This window comes from Drosophila albomicans, chromosome 2L, assembly GCF_009650485.2.
Source record: "Drosophila albomicans strain 15112-1751.03 chromosome 2L, ASM965048v2, whole genome shotgun sequence".
Classification (NCBI taxonomy): Eukaryota; Metazoa; Arthropoda; class Insecta; order Diptera; family Drosophilidae; genus Drosophila; species Drosophila albomicans.
This window is the reverse complement of record NC_047628.2, coordinates 11839109-11864215: the sequence shown is the minus strand read 5'-3', so window position 1 is coordinate 11864215 and position 25107 is coordinate 11839109. Positions and strand designations below refer to the sequence as shown.

At 38.6% G+C, this 25107-nt stretch overlaps 2 protein-coding genes across 2 annotated transcripts in view; one reads left to right on the top strand and one right to left on the bottom strand.

Annotated features, from left to right (window-relative positions):
• The first annotated feature begins 212 nt into the window (after positions 1-212).
• The window catches only part of LOC117563283 (uncharacterized), a 31496-nt gene continuing 6601 nt past the window's right edge, over positions 213-25107 (top strand). Inside the window, exons 1-3 of the mRNA XM_052002318.1 lie at positions 213-1008; positions 24370-24860; positions 24993-25070. Coding sequence (XP_051858278.1) covers positions 630-1008; positions 24370-24860; positions 24993-25070 — 948 coding nt within the window. The 5' untranslated portion in view covers positions 213-629. The remainder of the gene's footprint in view (positions 1009-24369; positions 24861-24992; positions 25071-25107) is intronic.
• LOC127565139 (uncharacterized) lies at positions 10645-11909 on the bottom strand. The gene is made up of 3 exons (XM_052002373.1): positions 11793-11909; positions 10844-11717; positions 10645-10781 (listed from the first exon to the last, which is right to left on the bottom strand). The coding sequence occupies exons 1-3, from the start codon at positions 11840-11842 to the stop codon at positions 10749-10751; spliced, it is 957 nt and encodes a 318-aa protein (XP_051858333.1). The 5' UTR covers positions 11843-11909; the 3' UTR covers positions 10645-10748.

Genomic DNA, 25107 nt, shown 5'->3' with positions numbered 1-25107 from the left:
AAGTGAAAAAAAAACGAAAGAAGAAGAAAAAAGAATGCGGCGAGTGTTGGCAAATGACTAAAAGTGACGGGGTCACGAATGCTAAACTGCTGAAGCACAGCACAACTCGACATAGCAAAGTGACAGTGTTAAGAACACCTCAGCCGCAAAGTGTTGACGTGGAAACAGCAGCAACAAAAGGATCTATAACAACAAGCAACAGCAGTAGTAGCAACAGCAACAACTACAACTTCACAACATGAACTTTGCCTCATTTCTCTTTTGACTTTCGGGCAGAGAGGAAAAAACAAGGAAAAACGTCCAAGCGCACAAAATGAAGTCAAGTTGAAGTTGAAGTGTTCATCCGTAGTGTGTGTGTGTGTGCTAGTGTGTCACTGTGTCTGTGTGTTAGTGAGTGCTCACCCTAATCAAACGAAAAGCACAAAATAAAGGCAAATGGCGTCACGTGCTGACAGCAGCAGAAGCAGCAGCCGAAGCCGAAGCAGTGACTGCGACTGCGGCAACAAGCAAAACAACGACAACTTTAATGCCCGAGTGTATTTAAATGCAACACAAACAATTGTTTAAAGTTGTCGTCGAAGTGAAATCACAAATTCAACTAGAGGCCAACCAATATTAACTAACGCTGAATGCCTGCAGAAATAGTTATTTTCAAACATAAACAGACACAACAACAGCGACAGCGGCAGAGGGAATTGCAAGCAAACCAACAACAAAATTGCCATCTCAATTTATGCCCGACTTTGCCAAGCAGCGGCGTCGACGTCGACGCAATTGCTGTACGTAACACAAGTAATGCTGTCGCTGCCCAGGTCGACGTCGACGCCGCAGCAGCAGCAACGACAGCATGGCGAAGAAGAAAAAGTCAGTGGCGCAGCAGCAGCAGCGCCAAAGCGGCGTCAACATTGCGAACAGTTATTATAATAATGGCGGTAGTTTTTAGCATAATGCAACAGCGGCAACAACAGCAGCAACAACAACAGCAACAGCAATGGCTATTCTATAATGGTAAGTACCTCCTCTTTATACTGCACTCCATCTCACTCTCGCTCTCTCCTTGCTTGCCCCTGTCGTTGTCTCGCTCTCACTCTGAGCGACCGCTAATACAACTTTGCTGCCTTGTTGTTGTTCGTGGCGCAATAAAAAATTTGTATTGCATACTTTTAGCTGCTGCCATAATATTTCACAGCAATGCAAATTATGTTTACGGCGAAAGGCGAAGGGCGATGGCGCGAAAAGTGCGCTTTTAACACAGTTCAAATTGCATTTAATGCACAGCGCAAAGTACTCAAGTGCCACAGCAACGACAGCAGCAACAACAATAGTAATGCTTTTCAATTATTTCGCATTTAAGCTGTTGTTTTTGTTTGCTTCCCGAGCTTCGCCAACGGGTAATATTTAGCGGAATTGCTCAACACTGGTTTAATGCTACATTCCACTTTATATCGATAATATTTAATGTCAGTGTCTGGCACAGCAATAACACGCATTCTCTCGTTTAGCATTTCTCTGACAATCTGCGGCTTCTGATTTATGGCAAGCTCAACATCTAGCTTCCTCTTCCGTTTTTCCCCCCTCCCTTTCTCTCTCTTTCTCTGGCATCTCCCTGAACGATTTCATCTCGAATGCAACTCATTGTCTGCTCGGTCTGTAAAGTTCTACCGCAATAATCATGTTTTATTGCCCTCTAGTGTAATTCTTCTACCGTTGCTGAATTTTTTTTGCTCGCTTTTTACGCTATTTATACGCCGTACACGTTGCATATATTATGCTTTAGCCTATAGGGTATTCACTAGTTGAGAGCTGTCTTTGTTATTCTCAGCTGGATTTTCACTGGATTCTGATTTGGATTTCGATTTCGTTTTGGGGTTTTTCGGTCTTATCTCATCAATAATTCATTAATATTTTTTCTCAATTGATTTATCCCCTTTTTCTGGGCAAAAAAGTTCGCCAACCGAAAATGAAATGAAAAAGCGACTTTAAGTTGCCTGCCTAAAAATCTAAATAGAATTTAGGAAAATATTTGTATTATGCTGGTGGCTGGTGAAGCAATTATTTTGACCCGGATGTATCATGCACTTTTTTACACTTCAAACAACCATCATAAATATTTTGCTAATGACCGCAGCACAGCAACATTAACAAATCTTCAAAAAGTACAGCAAATTCTGCACTAATTAATGAAATTTATGTCGGTCAACTTTGGTCCGTTAACCGGTCGACGATGTTCGTTTGGTCCACACAATGTGCGGATGGCGAAGGAATTCCTAAGTGAAATGGGGCCAACCGAAAGAGTGAAAGCTCCCCAAGACGGGCTAATTGAATGCAATAACTGTAGGGAGCCAACAAATCAGAGGAAGGGAAGAGAGTGAAGAGACTTTGGTCTTCGTTTCCTTTCCTTTCTCGAGACGTTAAATTTATAGTTTGAAAATTGGGTGCGGGCGTAAAGTTTGCACTTATGAATTTTGTTTGCTGCTGATGCTTGCAGAATGTGCGAGTTCTGATTAATCATTGAATGTTTGAGCGTTGCTCTGTCTTCAATATATTTCTCGTAAACAATCTGCTGAGCTAATTGCTTTGAGCCTTGTTATATAATTATCAAGAGGCAAAACTAATATCGAAAAATATATATTTGATAGGTTGCAAGTCAGAGAGAGGAAGAACTGTAAAAACTTTTCACTCCCCTAGCGAAATTAGGTCAAGTGTGCGACAGGATATTGCAGCAGGATATTGTGTAATGCAATGTCAACGTTAATACGCCATTTGTATGTATGTGTCTGCATAATAAACTGCATAAATAAAAAGTGCACGCGATAAAGCCGCGGCGATAAATTAAAGCAAAGTCGCAGCTGCTTTCCTCGGCGCGTGCACTTAAAGTTGAGCGAGCCCAAAAGTTCTGCATACAATTTCCATACGCACAATGGAGAAGAAATGGCCTCATTTAGAGAGGGGTTGGGTTAGGGGTTAGGGGAGGGGCTGGAAGGGCACAAAGTTTCAGTGCCGGACTGCTTAAAACTACAAGCGAAATTAAATTGAGCAAAAGCAGAAGCGTCTCGACTGAGGCTGTTTAGTTGCCAGACAGTCAGACAGATGGACGGACGAACGGTCACACTGGCCAACTTACCGTTGCAGTGCAGGCCGAAAAAGAGAGAGAAAGAAAGAAACAGAAAAGTTAGAAAATGAGCAAAGGCTAAAACTGCACTAATAACGTGAAACTTTATTAATTTGCTGTCGAAACGAGACGAAACGAAACGAGAGCTGCAAAATTTACAGCTTGCTAATTTGGCAAATTTCGTTTTCTACTAATTTTCACATTTCTCACAAAACTGCGGCTATTTTTCCTTGTTCCCATATTCTCGTTCTTCAGTTTGTTTTTCATTGAAGCCAGCTGACGCTTTTCCTGCCACATTGCATTTTTTTTTTGCTACCCTCAACTACAACTTTGTATCTGCTTTCTATCGCATATTTTACGAGTCTCCGTCTCCGGTCCGCAGTTTGCACTCTCTCTCTCTCTGCATTCCCCAAACGCATTTTCATTAATTAAATTGCAATTTTGAGTTGCATTTTTATAGTATGCGCGTTTTTTTCGCTCTGTGTTTTGTTTTCGCTTGCCAAGTTAATTTTATACTTTGTTGACCAATTTTTCCCTCGCTCAGCGAGGCATTTTAATCACTAGCTGGCTGCGTTATTTCAGCGTGTATTATTTTAAAATTAGCTCGCTTTTTTTGTCGTTGGAGAGTGGGAAATGAAAAGGAAAGCGTAATGACATAAATGAGGATGTGGCGTGCATAATTAAAAAGTGCAGCTCACTTCGAAATTCGAATTTAACGGCAAATCTCGTCTTGTAACAAAGCAGTAGATTGCGACAGTCTGGCAACGCAGTGGCCATTGTACATGCACTGCGGGTGTCAGAGCGAGACGCACTGTGTACACGTGCCTGTTGCAGGCAGCAGCAAGTGTTTTCTCGCTTCGCTACATCGCTGTCGATCAATCAGCAGCAGCAACAACAAGATGTACTTTTTACCTTGTTCTGGGGCCATTTTTAAATTGGCCCCACAAGAGTACTACATGTCAGCCAATTAACAAACGATTTGCTTGACTTATGCTCAGCATTTGCTTGGGTTACCATTTTTTCTTCTTCTTCTTTTTCGCATTTGCTTCATGTTGTTGGCAAAGGCAAAGGCAAAGCTTTTAGCTTGCTGCTGGGTTTCAGCTCAAATGCCACACTTCCGCCATCGAATTGGGTTGTTGTCGACTCTCTCTCTTTCGTCTCTTTAATGGTAGTGAAAGGGAACCGCAGTCGCTCAGACGTGTGCCACCTACACACACACACACACACACGCGAGTGGAACTTGCCACAAATGCGGACTGGCGAAAGCCTTGTAACCATAACATAAATATTATGGGGCGAAACAATGGCTCAGCAGTCGCAACAACAAGACTAAACATACAAGCCATTACGCCATACACACATCTGGCACTTTCATGTACATACAACTGCGTATGTGTATGCGTGTGTTTGGGTGTGTGTGTGTATGCCAGCGCCACAAAGTATGCTACAAAGCAGCCATTCAACCGCAAACGTTTTGGTTGCGGCGGCGACAGCCGCGGAATTTGTTCAAATATAAACATAAATACTAACTTCAATTTCTCACTTTCTGCATACCACAAATACACAAATATTTAAATAGAGAAATAAAACCTTAAAAACTGCATTATTAATGTACAGCAGCTGAGAGTTAAAGCTGATTATGCTAACACATTCATTGGCTTTTTCTGCGATTGAAAAGTAAACTTTAATTTTCAGTTGCTTTTTCGATTTTTATATGAATGAATTATTTAAACGCTTGAAAAATATGCATTACTGCTGCCAAACATTCCATAAAGCTAAAGCTTATTTTGCTGCACGAGAATCTCATTGAAACATTTACATATTTTCTTGCTCGTAAAAGTCAATGGATAAGACTTGTAGAATTTTCTTGTATTTCAACAAAACAAAATATATAAGTTATCAATTAATAAATTACCAAAATAATCAAATGAAAAATTAAGTGATCAGTTTTTTATCGGCTTCCGTCACATGTCGAACAAAGCTGATAGATCTTCAGTCACAGTCAGCCGCACTTTGCTTTGGTTCTTAAGAAAAAACATTGGAGCACATAATTAAGGCAACTTGCGTGCTGGTTATCTAAGTCCCACTGACGCTACGACTCAACTGCACTGCTGCTAACAAATCAAAGCTCACAGCTTAATTAAAGCGAAACTTCCAATTGTAAAATTAGTCTAAAATTGTAACCCGACAAATAATAGCTTGTTGAAACAAGTAAATAACTTTTTTAAGAATAACATTTATTGAAATTTTTATTAAAATATTTTAGGCTTTAGATGATTTAATGCCTTTCCTCATTAAGAAGAGGTTTCTTATAAAACAAAGTGCTCGAAACGCCCAAAACAATACTAACTCATTCTCATAAAATAGTACTTAATGTTGACTCAATTGTTGACAGGTTAGATTGTTCTTACCTAAAAGACTTCCTTGCGAGTACTCTGGCAATAATTAGAAATGGTCAGACAAGTTGCCTATGCATATTTATGTCTAATGAATGACTAGGTGCAGAAGAATAATAAAATTTAATAATAATGAAAATAAAAAGCTGCAACTATGCATAACTCAGAAGTTGGACAAGTGACGCTGTTCACGTATTCAGGTTAGATCTCAAAAGATATTTCAAAGCTTTTTTTCTACTCTCAATACAACTCAATCCAAAGCAGTATCGAAAAAAGTATGCTTGTTACTCCATAACCTCAGGCAATTGAATAAAGAGAACAATTCAATAGGGGAAAAGAAACATTACATTAAAAAGTTACATTATACATTATGCATGCAAACAGGGTCAACGCAAGCCGCAACAAGGCGAACAAAATCCCCAACAATGGTGACAAAGAAACCAAACAAAAGCAGACTCAACCCATGAATGTTGAACTTTCACACTCCAACTTGAGGCATCCCACAAAATTTGCAATCAATCAAACCATCTAATTGCTATTTGATATAGTGCACTGATGTCCTTCAAAAGCCACAAAAGTTGTGCCACAAGACCCGAAGAATGTGAGAAATCGAAAGGAGACAGACTTTTACATATTACATGATATTAAATGAAAACGCATTCTTCAATGCGTTCCAAGATATTGTGGTTAAAAAAATGTAGAACAACAATGCAACATGTTACACTGTCTGCTTGTCTCAGGCTGTTACAGTTGCTGCTAAAAGTATGCTGGGGGTAAGGCTGCTGCCTCATATGTTTTAAAAGAAATACAAGTGAAGCAAATGCAATGCATTCGCAGTTGTTTTTGCTGTTGCTTTTACTGCTGCCGCCCTTGAGGTATTCAGGCTGTCAGGAAAAGGGCTTTGGATGGCTGCCTCTTCGTATTTTTTTTTAGTGCAAATGGAATTGCTCTCTGTCCGACACGTCTTGTGAATGAGTCAGCCGCAGCTGCAGCTGCTCACCTTCCAATTGCCAAGGGAGTGAGTTTACAGTTTGGCTAAATTGATTAGCAGCTTGCTAAAGCAAGGATAACTTTAATAAAGGGAGCAAAGACAAAACAGTCAAACTAGAAACTAAACTAAAACTAAAATTCAACACACAAAAAAGCTACTGTGAGATTCCCGCTATCCATTTTCAATAAAACATATTCTTCAAATATACCCAAGATACACCACCGAAATATTAAAATATACCGCAGATACACGCAACCCATTTTTAATAAAATCTTGTTCTTATAATACACCAAAAATATACCGCAAAATACCGAAAAATATACCGTAGGCTATATTTAGTATATCAATATTGTACTGTATTCAAAATATATCATAGAGTACGAGTATATACGAAATGGCCAGTCAAGGTAATTAAGAATCAAGAATATATATACTTTATGGAGTCGAAGATGACTCTTTCTGCCTGTTACATACATTTCCTGCAGCCACAGACTTATAATACCCTTATATGTGTTTCAGGTATAAAAACCTGTCAAGCATGGAAAATAAAAAAAAGTATAGCATACATTTGAGGGCAGTGTGTCTGTCGCAGATTTGCGTGTTTTCATTTGCCAAAATCAAACATGGCAATACACACTCCATTTATTTCAATTTCTTAGACCCTTTTCGATTTGCGTTTGCCATTTTATTAACACATTTGTTTGCTGCCTGCCTGTCTGGAATGGCCTGGCTTATCGGTCATGTTGCGCTTTCGGCATTTTTCAAGCTTTGGATTTCGATCTAAAATTGTTTTCGGCCAAACTTTTAATTTGCTGGCAAAACTTTGCAGTTGTGTTGGCATAGTTTAATGATTCATGATGCGAAAGTTTCACATTACATGGATCCAGTTGCAAGACACTTTCACAAAATGCTGCAAGTGACAATGGAACAACAAGTCACGAGTTGAGGACCGAAAACAAATGTTTGCAATAAGTTCGTTGAACAAAACAGCAAAAATACTAAATTCGTAATTAGTCCGAGTTCTATCTATGAATTAAATCAAACTAGCTAGACGTTTTAGTGCGTAAAAAAAACTTAGTAAAAAGGATTCTTTTGGAGCTGAATTTTTGCAGTCTAAACTAAATCATAACTTCATATAAAGTAAAATATAATTGAGTGATAAGGTATAATATTATATATTATTATCTATTAAAGACACGTACTTTCAATTTAGTTGAAACTGTCATAGGAGTATGCTAATAATGATTGCCTTTCATCTCAAAGAGCTGCTTGTAGCACGCTTCAGCAAGTTGATGAAGCTGTTGCCAAGCAGAAGCTGCTATTGATGCCAACATACGTCAATTCTCTCTCTCTCAATGATGACTTCAATTTCGGTCTGGCTGGCTGTTAAACACAGCCACTGTCAGCCTGTGTTTCTAATGTGCATTTCACTGAGCTTTCACCAGATGAGATTTACCTTTGTCAATTGGCAAACTAAAGTCAACTACAGTTGCTGCATTTTCTGCTCAACAATCTGTTTAGACAAATGGCCAGCAACAACCTCATTCTCAACTTTCATTCTCATCTCTGACTAACTGTTGATGATCCTGTGACACCATTTTGCGAGTGCTGTGAACCGAATGCTGATTGAGCACACTTCTCGCCAGGAAGAGAACTCATTGTTAAATCGCTTTTGCAGCCACCTTGGCCTTGCCTTCACTCTGAGAAAGGACTAAGGACAAAGGACTCTGCGTTGACCGACAAAGAATGCTAATTTTTCATCATATCAATGTTAGTACATTTGTATTTGTGGGGTGTCTGATTGCAGAACGGATCTCGGAGGGGGGCAAAACACAATTTGCATTTGCTTCGACGCCACGCCAGGATACCTTTTGAGCCGGAGCAGCAGGATATCAAGGACGAATTGGTTTGCCTTGTGATTGCTTTTGATGTATGACACGCATCGATTTGATTTTGATTTGTTGAGGGTTTAATGCGCTACACCATCCATTCCCCATTCTCCATTCCCGATTCTCCATTCCTTATTTCCCTAGAGCAGCCCCATTACTCTGCTGTCGATGCCAACCAATAATAGTAGCTCGGAGGAGAGCGTTAAATGTTCTCTCGACCCCAGCACGAACTCGAGTTGGCTCGGCCTGGCCAACGGCTAATCCATTAAAGCCATCATGCATCATTTTCGCATTGAAGTTAGCCAGGCGCAACTGGACGCCAGCGGCAGAGACAACGACAGCAACGGCGGCAGCGACAGAGTTTTGCTGCACCAAAATGCGAAATGCAACACATGCCACATACCACTACTACATATAGTGGCAACTAGTACTAGACTAGAGTACTACAACCAGCCAGCACTTAATACCTAATAGTGCAAAAGGGTGTTATAATTCAGTGGCATATTTCAAAGAAAGAGAAAACAAAGTTACACTCTAAAAAATAAAAGCAAAGTTCTTGAATTTATACAACATTAAATTAACTCCGACTTCCATCGATTTATAATTTTTATTACGCCGCATAAATTTTACTTTCGCATTAAAAATTAAAGAATATTTCCACATGAATATAATATTGTTGTAAATTTGGAGAGGCAAATATTCTAATTCGTTGCATTTTTTTCTACCACATTCTAAAGAATAAAAATTATTGAATCAAAGGTTTTAAAAAAAATTTCATTTCATAAAAAAACCTTTTTTTTTAAGCTTTACAAACCCAATATAAAAATGGGTTTATTTTGCAATTCTCGTTTAGAATTTTGGTCTTCCACTAAGAATTTAAGCTCGTAGTTAAATGTGTAATTCGATCAAGATAACGCTTAAATTTTGGAAGGTTTTATAAATTGTTTAGGAATTAAAGGTTATAAAGGTTATACAATAGTTATTTCCTAGTAGGAACACATTCCGAATAATTTAAGAGTAAACTCATAAGTTTTCCAAGCTATAGTTGGCAGATATCTGAGAGTCGAGCAAACTCCTCACGGCTGCAGCTCGCTAACTTGTTTGGGCTTCTTGTTTCCGGTAGTTTTGGTGGCCATAAATGACACGACGAAATGAAAATGCTGCCAAAAACCCATGGAAAATCGACGCATTTTAAAAGCTTCCCGAAATGTTTATAACAATTTCCCATTTCCCGCCCATGGATGTCACAATATATGCACATGATAAATGTTCAGCATTCGCATACGTATATATTTTCTAGATACGGCTTTCGTGTATAAATCGTTTATACTATATATGAAGTTTTTTTTTGGTTTTTGTTGCTTTTTGGCAAGCACAGCCAGCCAGGAATCTGTCGCATAAATGGCCAGCATGTGGCATGTGGCATATGACATTGGGGTGAACGAGGAGAGATTGTGTGTGTCGCCTGGCAACGTGACGTTGCGCCACGAATAAACCAAACACAATATCAACAAGGACTTATCATCCTTATTGCCAGACAATGCTCCATATTTCCGCCAACTAAACTAAGCAACAAATTTATATCGCAAATCTGTGAAAATGCAGCGAGAGTTGCGCCACATAAGCTCAGTGAATACAGTCGGGATTTCAAATGAGCGATATATATTGATTTGGAAATTGGCGCTGATCTGTGCGCGAAATCCGCTAGATTTGGCACGATGCTAATTTGATTGAAATTAGAAATAAAAGCAGTGAATACAAAGAGAGCAAAGCAGATTATAGTGCATAGTGGGACGGACAATCAAAGCAATGTGCAATCTAAAGATAGAAACGACTTTAATATTGCAGAAACTATACCATTTTTGGTTACAAAAGATGTCAATTTCGCTAAGACCCAAACCATAGAGTGTGTTTATGAAAGTCACAAATATTTTCAAGCCTAAATAACTGATTATTAATTGTGCTTCTCCCATTAAGACTGAAACCATTATTTGTATTTAAACCTGTGCTTATCTAAGACACAAGCTTGTTGCATTTACAACAACGTAGTATTAATGTACATTTCTTTATAAAGACTCAAAGTAGTAGACCGCGACTTATAGTAGAAATATATTCTAAAGTTGTTATAAAGCAAAACAAATTATGTTTAATAGAGGCAAGTTGATAGCATAGCTTCAAGATTGCTAAAGTTCTTCTAATCTGATACCGGTTTCTTTCATTTCATTTGCTATAAAACTAAATATAGACCGCAGCCTGTTGTATGATAGCTTCTAAATATATTTAAAAGTTGTTACAAAGCAAACAAATTATGGTTATTATTGACATGCTGATAGTACTACTTCTAGATTGCTCAGACCCTTCTAACCTGTTGCCGGTTTCTTGCATTTCATTTGCTAAAAATAATCCGATACTTAATTTCAATATTTCGAGATAAATGTAGATTATTAAAACTTACCAGCAGGCAGAGACCGTGACGAGTATTTGCCGTGGGACGCTCCTTGCGCAGCCGGAGCTGATTGCTGACTATCTGATAGAAGACATGGCCATGCCGCTCGTGCAACACCAAATGCTCGAAGCGTTCCGCCTCCGAATTGTGATCTTCCCTGAAACGCTGATCAGAAATGTAGCTTGTGATGCCGCGATTGATTGTCTCGGTTGGCTGATCGGATATCTCCTTGAAGTTGATCAAATGGTTGCCGCAATTCTTGAGTAAGCTCTTCTCCTTGATGTTCGGTGGAATGCCAAACTTGACGTGCACAAACTCATGCGCCTCCCGCTGCTCCGGCAAGAGGGGCATCACTGCCACCGGATGGACTCCGCTGTTCGGCTTGAAGGGATGTTCATACAACGGCTTGTTGACGTCCACGAATGTCCGATTGATGGCCAGCTTCTGCTGTTCCACACTGACAGCATCCATGCCGATCTCCTGCTTCTCCGACTGATGAAGTTGCATCACACCAAAGGGCAGTACGCTGGCATGCGTCCGAGGAGCAGCCGTGCGTCGCTGTTTGGCAGTCTGCTGTGCTGAGATGGGTGGTGGAATCGGCATATTGGGATCCACAATGTCAGTGAGCAATACGGCATCTCTGGCATCCACTTTACCTCGCTGAGTGGGGTACTCATGCGGATTTTGGGCATTCAAATCGAGATCGAGCACCTGGTAAAGTCCCTTCAAGTCGAACTCGTACTGCGTCTCTTGCTCTGGAAAGGACACTGGATCCGTAGTGTAGTCCATCAAAGTCTTGGCGCCACTTGGCAGAAACTTAACTCCCGGCATCGATTCAGGCAAATCATTTCTATACTCGATGGAGCAGCCAATGAACTGATCGCTGCAAGAACAAAAAACAGCATAGAAATTAGAAATTAGTAATTTTAAATTAAATTTCTAGTTTTTCCCCTCTCACTATTTATTCAATTCTTCCATTATTTTACGCTTATCCTCGCCGGCTGCCATTTTTCAAGCTGATTTAACAAGTTTTGTTTGTCACTGTCTCATTTACGATGTTGTAAAATACTCAATCATTATTTGTTGACTTTTTTCATTTACAGTGTTGTAAAGTGCACACTTTGCAATTAATGACATTTGTGTGTGCTTTGCAATTAAGTCTCAAGTCTCCGTTTTTATCGATTAATATCGTTGCTGGCTAATCTCTTTTCTTGTGGCCCTTTGTACATTGAAAGGAACGAGTCAAGTGCAAAGGGCTTAAAGAAAAGAGCCTATTGTGTTGGCATTTCCTCCTTTGACGACAGTTTATCAAAGCCAAGTGTCTGTGCGCCAAGCCCCTTGTCGATTTAATTGCCCCGCAGACACTTTAATGTCAGCATAAATTAAAATTTGATTTGACGAGTTGCCTGCCCTGCTTAGTAGCAAACACTCTTTCTCACTCACTTCCTTGCATTCCCTCACTATCTCTCTCTCACTCGCGCACTTGTCCTAATGAATTCCTCAACGAAAATGTTGTAAACCCCTTGCTGCCGTTGTCGATGATGATGATGATGTGGCAGCGTTTTCAGCAGCGTCCTGTGGCCCTAGACGAGCGGCGCATCAATTAATTCGGCACGCGCCCTTGGCCATGGTTAACACCAGCAGCAACACCACCACCGCCACCTCATTATGGCAGGCAACTTGCCATCAATTCGCAATTGTATGTGGTGACATTAATGGGTGTTGACGCTGGCGCAGCTCAGCCCGCGCTGGCACTGGCACGTAATAAGCTTAGAGCGATGGTCAAGTAGGGATTCGTCGAGTGCTGCCAACATGACATTTAAGCGCTTTAAATTCCAATTGGCGTATTGTAGAGTTAAGCTGCATTGTTACAGTTCAGTTGCAAAAAAAGTGCAGAACTTCGGTTCATCTAGTTATTGTGCAATTATTACATTCAGAAAGAGTGATCAGCTATTAGAGACGTTTTGAACTAATAAAATGACATTTCTTTTATATATACCGGACCTACTTTAAACTCTTTAATATGTATTAGTTTAAAATTCCAATCAAAACCCGACTAGTTCAATTGCATTGTTACAGTTCAGTTGCAGCAATAGCGCATTATTTCAGTTCATCTAGTTCTTAAAGAATAATCGATAACTAAGCTAAAGTTCCAATGAGCGTGCTTAGTGATCAACTAGTTCTTTTAATTGAACTGACAAACCTTTTAAGCTATTTAATGCGTATTTCGTAATATTCAATATGCTTGACTAACAATTAACAACCCCTCTTAGACATATTAGTTTTACCAGCAAGGTGTAAGCCAAGTTATTTAACACTGAGGTGGCGAAGCAACAGATTTCAAAGAACAGACAAGCATTAGCATGCATAAGCAGCATTAAATTGGAAATCTTTTCACGTCTGTTGTGTCCGCTGTAATTGCTGTTCGCGTTGGATTTCTACTTAGTATTTTCGCTCTGATGATCATTAGGGATGGTAGAGAGGGGGTGGTCGAGCAGGACATAATTGTGTCTGCACACGACCACATCACGCCTACGACTGCACAATTAGACGCCTTCTACATTCTCGGTCAGCATAAATCATAATTACTTGGACGACCAGGGCAGCACTGTCGCTCTCGTTCCGTGTGTTGCTCTGTGTGCCACCCTTGCTCTCTCTCACTCTCTTCGCTGCTCTCGTGCTCATACCCACGCTCTGCTCGTCCCTGTCACACGGCCGCTCAATTCGTTTTGGGGTTTTTGTTCTCGGCGCACTCAAGTGAAGACGTTTATTAAGCGCCATTACCTCGGCATATAAAGTGCCTGCGTCTCGCCTTGCCTCGGCGCACCTTCCTCCTGCTCATATTCTGTGTCTGTGTGTTGCCGCCAATGTTTGCTCTGGACCACTACAATTGATTGCACTGCGGTTATGGGTCGAGCAATTTGTTGTGGAGCGCCAAACTCTCTCTCTCTCTCTCACGCTCTCTGCGGCTTTGCTCTGGTCTCCTGTCGTCGCCTCCGCACTTTGTGCTTCTAGCAATCCCTTCCACTCCTCCTCCATCCATTTCGGTAGCCAAGGCAGTGAAAAGTTTGCTTTGTTTTCGGACAGCTAAATGAAAATTTAAGAGCTATTCATTATTTGTATGCCTGCAACGCCATTTCTCCCGTTGCCCCCTCCCCCGGGCCGACAACTCCGACTTCCATCGATTTATAATTTTTATTACGCCGCATAAATTTTACTTTCGCAGCACACACACAGGTACGATATATGTGTATGTGTGTGCACGTAATTAATAATTATAAATATTCAAATGGTGCGCATAAATATTTACGGCTTTTATGTGGTTTTGTCATTTGTGGTTTTGGTATTACTTTTATTTTGGCCAACATTTTAGCATGTGGAAACATGCCTAAAATATTTTTAGTCTAATTGCCACAAAAGCTTTCAGAAGTCTTGCTTCAGCTGTCAGGTGATGCACATTAAGAAATTATCGAATGAAATAAATTTTGATTTGTATGCAAAGTTTTGTATTGTCTTGAAAATAGAGATTGCATTTGCAGTTTCGCAACATGCACAAAACACAGCGGCTGTCTCCCTCTCTCTGTCTATATGTCTCCCACAACTAACCGCAAAACACACACACACAAATATTCGCATTTAACCATAGACACATAAGCCTCATGGGCATTGTTTTATACTCCTGTTTCTGGTGTATCGAGGTGAGACGTGTAATTAATTTCTAATTAAAGACCGCCGACGCCCAAACATTTGACCACACTGCTTGCCTTTGGGCGAACACACACTCAACTCGAGCAGACAAACGCATGCAAACACAGACAATTCGTAGTACATTGTACTAGTACAATGACAACGCATATATTTCAAGCCTTTCTTATGCTATGTAAATGGACAGGTGCTATAGCATTAAGCAAGTGTTTGCTAGCAACAGTTTTGATCGAGAGCAATGAGTATTTGCCAAGGTTTAGAAATTCATAAATTATGGTTAAAGCGCCACCTGGCGCACTTAACAGCTTGGAGTATTTCTTATGCAGTTGTTAAACCATCGAACATCAAGTTAATTAGGCGAGTTATAACAGTCAGCCGCTTTCTAATTGGATCAGCTGTAGCAGTGAGCTTTTGTCAAAGTCATAACGATTCGATAAGCAGCGCTATCTAGCGTATTTAATAGTTGAGTGCACTCACCTGTTCCTATTTATCCCGCTGCGTGCGTTTTTGTGAGCTGACTTCAGCCCGAGGGCTTGGGGGCGTGGCAGCTAGCTGACTGGAGCAGCTCTCGTTGTTTGATTACGCTTTTCGCTGCTGTTGCTGCTGCTCGTGTCATAGCTTTGCCCCCTTTCTATTTGTGTTGCGACAAAGCAAAAACCGCAGCTCGTTTCACATTTAAACGTCTTCTTTGGTCGCATCTGCAAGAGACGCGCAGCGCAAAGCAAGCAAAAATTGTTAAAAGTTTTCTTTACTAATTTAGGTAGCATTTAAAATTAGCATACACAGTGCAGTGCAGCGCTCTAATTTATTTAGCTTAATTTGCAATTCGCATTCTGCGCAAAACTTGAAGCAGACTAAACTTGCAGCACATTTCAACTAATTAACTTCCATTTTCAGTGAGCTGGCTCCAAAAACGGAACAATAAACAAAACAATTCGGAGAGGCAGACAGCTGAATACACTACTTTTGCCTCGAGTGCCATAACTCAATGCTATTGTTGCTCCCATAACTTGACTTGAGCATAATAAGCATCATATTTAATAACTCACTCCACCACCACCTAACCACAAAGGGAAAGAGTGGGGGAAGGACGGAGTATTAAGTGTTTACACTTGTCAAATTACACGCAATTTACAGTGGCCTAACAAATGCATGTAACGCTTCCTTAAGGGCCGAGGGCAAGTATAACAGTTTGCAACCTTAAGGCACTAACCATACAATACAATATTGTATGGTTAGTGATTAAGGTTTAATGCTAGAACCATGTATAACCGTTTAGTTTTGTATAACAGTTTAGTAGTAGACTTCACTCTTAAAGCTAGAAAACATGTATGAAGGTTTAGTTTAGTATAACAGTTTAGTAGTAGATTTCATTCCGTCGTTCTGTCTGTCCGCTGGGTTGCAAGTAATTATCTCAGAGAATTCTAGAGGTAGAGTCGTCTAACTTTGTATAGAGATAACTGTATTCTTTAATCATTAGACAAATATGTTAAACAGTAAATAAGATATTCACTTTGTCCATAAATCATAAGATAAAGAAAAGTGATAAATTGTTTTCTATTTATATCTAAATCATTAGATGACAACGACTATTCTAAATAGAATAAATATAAATATAATATATAAATATACCTAAATATATTAGGTAATTTTGCGCAATTATAAAGATGAGAAAACATATCAGGCAACTGTTTTGATAAAATAAAATATAAGACAAAAGAATTTACAAAAAAATCATTGTTGTTCAGCAATCAGTTGCTTAAAATTCATCATGGTTTCATTTACAATTACTTCACTTATTACTGAAACCCACCTCGCACTTGCAGCATCGCAATAATTTACAGCTGTAAGGCCATGTATATGCAGCAGAGGCAGAAGCAGCTCGCAACATTAGATGACATATTGGGCAACATCAAACGACGCCCCAGTGTTTCATCTTAGCCACTTGCAAGTCGAAATGCCAATGTGCAGTACAAAAGGATGTGGGCGATGAGGGCAGAGCTAACATAAGCGTGCCATAATGAAAGTGCAGCTCTGAAGCGGACCAAATGCGTGGCATGACACGTATACGTATATTTCGTATACGTATTTCCGTTTTGCGTGAGCTGTAAGCACTTTCTTGTCTGCTGTGTTTTTCCAACGATTTCACTCAAGGAAACTTGCAACTGCACTTGGCGCTTCCATGTAGATTGTCATTGTCTGCCTTACGTAGAGAATGAGTGTGTAGGTGTGTGTAACTAACTGTGTGTGTGTGTGTGTGAGTGTGTGATATTGAAGCATTACATTGTCTAGTGATGATGGCCCTCTCGTCGTGTAGTCTTAGCCATTGTTGTTGCCATTTGCCGAACACATTCCTCAACCTCGATGCGGCTGGTTAGCTTTTTAACTCAATGAGATACCCGGCAGGCGTAGTCTAGGAGGGTATGATCAACCATAAGTATGAGAAATGAGTTTCACTGCCATAATCTACAGTTGATACAGCTATCATTAATAAACACGAATTTCTTTTTGTCTGACTGCTTAAATGAATTTAAATACATATAAAGTTGGTAATATAGAATAACCTTTGATTATTTAGTATACCCAAAACGTTCACTCAAAAGTGAACTCCCTTAATATGAATATGACGTCTGGTCCAAATAAGTTTTCTCCTGTGTTGTTACAGTTCTTTTTTCTTTCGGCTGTACTAGTTCAATACTTAATAATGAAATTAAACAAATAAAATTTAATATGCGAATAATATTAAATAATAATGCTTTCTGCTGACGATTGATTTCGTTACGACTGACGACTTCTGCTGCTTCTGTTCTGCTTTTAAAGATTAATGATATACTTCAACCACTGCTGTCCACTAATGATCTACTACTGACGACTGCTGTTATCGACTTGCTTATGCCAGTCTATCGACCAGCCTCCACAGTTGTTACATACATTGCATCCGTATGGAAAGTATCTTCCAGTCTATCACACTCGCTTCTAGCTTGCTTGCTTGTTGGCTTTGTGGCACTGGGACGCCGTCGTCTACTAACTCTTGCCTGGCCTCATTTACAGCTTCAGCTTCAGCCTTAGCTCCAGCTTCGACTTTTGGGCATGTTACACGTTTGCTTGTTATGCTTTTATGCGACCCTTGTACTTTTTCCATTATGTGACGTGTGTTGCTTTGCTTTTGTCTTGTTCTCGATGTTGTTGCTGTTGGTGTTGATGTTGCTGCTTTTGCTTTTGCTTTTGCAGTTGCTCCTTTTAGAGCTACTCCGTTCGGCTTGTTAGCCATCGCTCTTGCGCTTTTATTGCATGTTTTATGGAAATTTGCAAACATTAGGCGCACTCTGCACATCAAACGCATTTAACGCATTCCACACTCAAACGCAGACAGTCTAATGTCCTTCGTCGTCCTTCTCCTGTTCCGCTCACAGCTCTTGCTTTGATATGACAGCAGCAGAGGCAGCAGGAAAAGCAGCAGGAAAAGCAGCAGCCACAACCTGCCTGGCAATTTGACTGGCCAACGCACCTGAACATAAGTTGAGCATACGCACCATCAGCCCAGCCAGCCAGTCGAGTCAGTCAGTCCATCTCCCTCTCTCTCTGTTTATCCATTCCTCTGTCCGTCTGTCCGACAGTCTTCAATCTCTTTTGTGCCATGCACATTTTGGCTTTGCCAGCACAAACTGCTAATTTGGTTTGATGTATTGCCCCAGGGACATCCATCAGCAGCTGAAGCCAAAAACTGAGCCTGACGCTTCTCCGTCTCCCCCCTCCTCCCCCTCCTTCCAGCTACATAGTCGAGTACCTGGCGATTGAAGCCAACCTCCCCTAGTTTCCAGCCAACAATTGAGAGGGGGAGGCAACTTTGGCTTCCAAAAATTGATTATGCGTATTGTGAATTGTGCGCTTGACTCTGTCGCAGTTGTTCACTCTTCTTATTGTTTTGTGGCTCTCTCACTCTCACTTTCCCTCTCTCTTTCGCTTTGCAATGTTTTCGAGTTTTGTGTTTAGCTGCTCGTGTGTCTCTATTTCAGCGAATATTTGCCCAATATCCAATTAGAAACTTTTAATTGTTTGCCGAGTTATGCAAATTGATTTTCACATTGACAAAAGCCACACTAAAACAAACCCAAGTTTAAGCTGGACTTCCACATGGCAAAAGTATTGACTTGGTTTGCATGGTGTAATAATTATACCACGAAATATACCTAACAGACAGAAGAAATACTCTTCGACTCTTTAGGGTAAAATATATTCTTCAACAGGACCGTCATTATGATTTCATAAAAGTTGGTTGTCAGATACAATTGTTCAAGAAATAACTTATTGTGGTCAAAAGAATGCAGCAGTTGTCATGTAATGAAAATTTGGTATATTTTGTGCTCTATGGTATATTTTGAAAGTAGTAGTATAAACGATATGGAAAATATAGCTTTTAGTTTATTTCAGTTTTTAAAAAGAGGGAAGCAGATGTCATGTAATGAAAATTTGGTATATTTTGTGCTCTATGGTATATTTTGAAAGTAGTAGTATAAACGATATGGAAAATAGAGCTTTTAGTTTAATTCAGTTTTTAAAAAGTATATATACATATATTTGGTATATTTTGAATGCAGTAGTATAAACGTTAAACGAAGTTACTATTATATTTCAGTATATTTATTTGGGATACTTAGTACCGAGTATTCTAACTACTTTTCATACTGCACAGTTATCACTTTTATGCATTAAAGTTGAATCTAAAGTAAAATACATAAACCTGGCATTAAAATTGAAGCACGACAAACAGATTTATTTATAGACTAAGCAGCTAAATTACAAGGCACAACTCGAAACGCAATTTTCTTAAATGCCTGTGTCAAGGTCAAGTGAAGTGACAATCAATTTTAGAGCTGCGTTCACGTTAAACTGATTGCCAAAGCAATTGATGAGCAGTGAATCGATAAGCGTGGCCAGCTGCACGTGTGGCTTACGTGGAATTTAAGTGGTAAGCAGCGACAACTGGCAAGGATATTCTATTTGCGACCATTGGGGGACATCATTAATTTAATCAATTCGTTTGTATTACGCGCCGCTCTGGCAATGGCAATGCTGCTGACTATGGCTTTGGTTCTGGCTCTGGCTCTGGCAGAAATCCGATTAATTTTGAGCCAAAACACACACTACATACACTGAGCGAAATAAAGGGTAACTAAACTCAAGCTGGGCAAGTAATTCAGAAAAAAGCAAATCAATAGTTTCAAGATTGTTGCTGGGTTATTATTTTTTAAACAATGTTTGCTAATGTTAGCCAAAAAATTAAAACAGAAAAGACAATTCAAGAAAATAAATGTTTATACATAATCATATATGGAGTAAAATTAATGTTAGTAAATCAATATAAATAATTTAAAAGAAATAATTCAAAATAGGTGCCAAACATACACAAATAAATAATAAAAATAATAATAATAATAATAACAATCGTAATAATAATAAAAATCATAAATATAATAATAATAATAATAATAATAATAATAATAATAATAATAATAATAATAATAATAATAATAATAATAATAATAATAATAATAATAATAATAATAATAATAATAATAATAATAATAATAATAATAATAATAATAATAATAATAATAATAATAATAATAATAATAATAATAATAATAATAATAATAGTCATAATAATAATAATCATAATAATAGTAATAAAAATAAATATAATACTAAAATTTTATAATGAAAAAGACACATAATATAACAAAAATTACTTTTATGTTATAAGATATCATTATCAGTGAAATTTGTTCCTTATCTCCCTGACTTATTCTCTCAGTGAACACACACACACACACACTGGTACAACGTGTGGACATTATATGAGCTGGCGTGGAAAGCTAAGCAATAAATTCATTTATAACTTTGATGCATGCAACGCTGAATGTTGAACGTTGAACGCTGAACGTTGGACACAGAATGTTGCATGTGGACTGGTCAAAAGCTCGACACACAAATTGAGTTAGAAGAATTGTCAAATTGAATTTCATTTGCGTCGAAACATTTTGATGTAAGCTTTTCCGCTCGATTTCACACATAATAACACATAATACACAATGCCACGCTTCAGTTGAAAGGTCGCCAAATGTGGATGGAGAAATAGTACTATAAATAGAAATAGAATAGAATGGAAGCCACGCAAAACTGAAACTCCAAAACAAATCCTAATCCACAAAAGTCTAGTCGAGAGCACCAACAAAATTTGCATATCCTGTGCCAAAAAAAACCGAAGCTGATTATTAGCAACGCCTCATTTCAGTGCTTCATTATCATGCATTTGTTGTCTTTTGTTTTGCGGCTGTCGCTTGATATCCTCAAGTGTTAACACTTGTGTTTTGCAATCACAATTGCGGTTCTGACAAGTTCATTGAACTCGAAGAACCGCTTATCAATCCAAACATTCCACAAATTAAACAGCAAATATTTGTGAAGTGGTGTCGAAGTATTTAAGATGCCACAAGGTAAATGTAAATTGACAACTATTTCAACACTCTCTGCTTTTATCACAATTATCTAAATCATATTTCATTAAAAACTCTTGGTTGCTATGTCAAATAAATAAAATACTCGAGTACTTTGCACAGACTGAAGAGATTTATTTGCAAATGTAAATTTATTAGATTTGCGCGTGTACTTTTCAATTGCCTTTCGCATTGCAATTTATCTTATAATGTTTGCTGCTTATTTTGTAATAGCATTCATATAAAACATATGCACAATATATTGTGCATCTGTCTGACAGACTAAAGAAGCATAAAAATGCGCTTAGACGAGACGTTCTCGATTACAGTTTCGCCTGAAAATCAATCATACAACTTTTATAGTTTTTCTTTTAGTTTTAGCAATTTGGAAGTTAGATGATTATTTAGTATGCACCTATTTGTTAAGTTTGTTGAATTAATGGTATATTTGGTATTCTATGGTATGTTTTGAGTGCATTAGTATATACGATATACCAAAATTTTACTAATATACTCTTTGAAAGTAAAAAGAAAAAAATAATTGAAATTTGATCATTTTTCTGTCTTGTTTATATAAACTTTCTAAATATCAAAGGTAATAACTATTGTCAATTCTCTACATCTTTGTCATAGCGTACAAACTATTTAACAGCATTCAATTTAACATAAATAATAAATGTAAACTAACAGCTGCTAAGTAAGGATGTTATGGAAATAAATGTTAAAACATTTAATGCCAAATATGCTTTTCCCTCGCTTAACGGCATTAAACGAAACAGAAAAATTGATTTTTAGGCAAAAAATAAAACAGTGAAGCAACATTTATTTAATTTATTATTTTTTTAATTCTTTACCATTGCCACCAAACACGGATTGGCGGTTAAATGAGATACGCACTCATTAAAAGCTGACAGCGATCACATTACGAGTCACATGCAAACGATTTCCCACTGGCTGAAACAGTTTTTGCAAGTATTCGAGAACAACCACTTGATAGTATGTGGCCTCTTCTTGTATTTTTTGGGTGCCTTTGTCTAGTTTTGTAGTTATTTTTGTCAGTTGGAGTTGTACGCGAAATGCGCTGCAAGTGCAACACGAACCACAAAACAACAGCAACCAGAGCAAGAGGAACAAACAAGTGCAGACGGTTGCAGCAACTGTGCATGTCCTGCTCTCGCTCCTCTCTGTTTGTCCTCCGCTGCCGGAAGCTGTTGAGCGCGTGAAGTGGCACTCTTCTGTCCCCTCTGCCTGTGTCGCCTGTGTCCTCTATGCTCGACCTGCTGCTGCTGCGTTGTCCCGCTTCCAATCCCGATCCCTTTGCTGTCTCTGGTCTGGTTCTGGTTCTCGTTCTGGTTCTGGCAACGTGGTACAACAAACATGGCCAGAAAAACACGCTGTACATTCGCGTACGGTTTGCTTTTCCCGCCTTTGGCTGCATTTGTGAAATCAGTTGTGTTATGTGTTCCATGCCATGCCAGCGAAAATACCAAAAAATACATAAGCTTGCCGGCTTTGCAGTCAAAACAAAATGGTAAGGGAAAAGCTTGAAGCATTGCGAGCTTAGTTTTTACACGCAACAACAGCAACAGCAAACGAACCCAACCTCCCAGTTGACGCCCAAGCATCTGCCAAGAGTAGTTAAATATGTATTTACGTGGGCGAGGATCAAGCGGAAAAGCTAACAGCAGGCAAAGCTCAACATTTTCAATTTTATAGAATTTTGAAGCCTCTTTTCAAAACTAACAAGTTTCTGTCTTCAACTTTAACCTCCTTCGGAAGAGATATTCAATCATTGTGTAGTATGAAAATGTGTGTCGAATAGAGGAGGAGAATAATCGATAGTACTATCGATGGTTGGGAGATATCGGCGCACTCTCGATTGTAACCAAAACCATCGAGAGTTCAAACGATAGTCGGAGTTTCACATCGCTAAGCAACATCGTCTAATATTTGCAGCTTCTTACTATTTAAGCTATGTGATAAAAGTCGCATCAGAAGTAAAATTAAAATAATTCTACTAAATTCACATTAAACAACTAAGTACTTAAATCTTTACAATCGAAATTGTCAACCTTCTTGCACTTAACGTTTAAGCTAAGCGTTTAAAGCTGCGTTCATTAATCAGTCAGTCATGAAATTACTATTATTATTGTTATTATTATTTTCAAATTTATATAGTATTGATAGAATTTATCAATTTAATCTTCCCAGCTATGCTATGAAAAGTTTAAGCTTTTATTCCATAACTTTAGGTTGACAGCATCAATCAATCAGACAGTCGTGAAATGAAGATAATGTTAAAGAATTTACATAATACAAATTTTATAGAATATGTTAGAATGAATAACAAATAAATTTAATCTTTAAGGCTACGCTAGCTTTCAATATACAGTCTAAATATATTGAAAGTTGTGTCAATCAATCATAATCTCAATATAATTTTAAATAAATTACATATTACATTTAAATGATAGGCGTCAATCAATAAATAATCAATTTCAGAAGATAATGTTAAAGAATTTGCATTTAATACAAATTTTATAGAATAGGGTGTTAGAATGAATAACAAATAAATTTAATCTTTAAGGCTACGCTAGCTTTCTAGATCTCATGTATAGTCTAAATATATTGAAAGTTGTGTCAATCAATCATAACAAAATTTTTTTAAATAAATTACATATTACATTAAAATGAAGAAAAGAATGAATAAATAATAAATTTCAGCAAGACCCAATAAAGTTAAAGATTAGTTTTCATAAATTCAAACATAATATAACAATTTATTATTAATAATATTATTTTTTATTGTAATAACGAACACAATTCGTAATTGCAATAAGGTGAGCCACAGCAAGGACTTTAGGCTAATTTATATTATTTAATTAATTGTAGAAACATAAAACTAATTAACGAATACTCATAATAAAATTGTATTTAAAGTAAACAAAGTATATAAACAAGTATATTACGTATACGCACACACATTAACGTATACGTAATTTCTATTACATTCGATTTCTACAATGTTGAATTTAGAGTTAATAATTATTTGTTAGTAAAGCGTCTATTTGACATGCTTTACAAGTTAATGGTTTACTCAACATCTCGAAAGATTTCAATAGAATTAAGCCTGCTGGCAAAATGTGTAAGGAATTACTTCAATTGGCGGGTCAAAGCAACTCCAAAGGCAGTTCGCGGAAACAAATGAAATGCCAGCACACACACTTACACACAAAGAGGTTGTAAATTCGTTTTCGATGAAAGGCGAGGTGAATCCTTTTTCCTTCTCTCTCTCTCTCTAACAGAAATTGGTCTGCTTCAACCTTTTTGCAGGTCTCGTGATGGCGGTGGCAGGAGAACTCTACAACACAAACAGCAGCAGCAACGACAGCAACGACTACTACAAGAACAAAGACATGTCGCTAAGACAGGCGGAAGACTTTGGCGGTGATGACGTGCCGACTACTTTGTCTTTGTCTGCCACTGCCACAGCCTCAGTCACTGTGGCTGAGTCTGTGGCTGCGTCGTTGCCACAAACGGAAGCCACGAATCACACTTTCAAGAGTTTAGCCTTCCTGGCCAACACCAACACCAACACCACCAATGCCAACAACGTGCTGCTCAGCAGCGGCTATTCCCCATCGCCGTATGCACCGCATTCACCGTCGTCCGATGGCTTTGCGGTGGCATCGCAGGAAACGGAAACGGACTCTGAACATTCCATGCCAATTTTTGACTTTGGCATGCCGCGCAACATCACCGGACGCACCGGGCACACGGAGGCCATAATTAAATGCCGCGTCGACAGTCTGCATGATAAATCGGTAAGTCGAAGAACCAATAAAGCAAGCATTCATTACGTCTTTTACTTCTTCTTCGTCTTCTCCACCTTTGTGGCAATCGAATTGGCAATTGCCATCACATTAATTGCATTGCATCCACCTCCTTCGTTACAGGTATCGTGGATACGCAAACGGGATCTACACATATTGACTGTCGGCACTGCAACCTACACCTCCGATAAGAGATTCCAGGCATGTAGCTCATTTCATTATAAATTATGCCATGCAT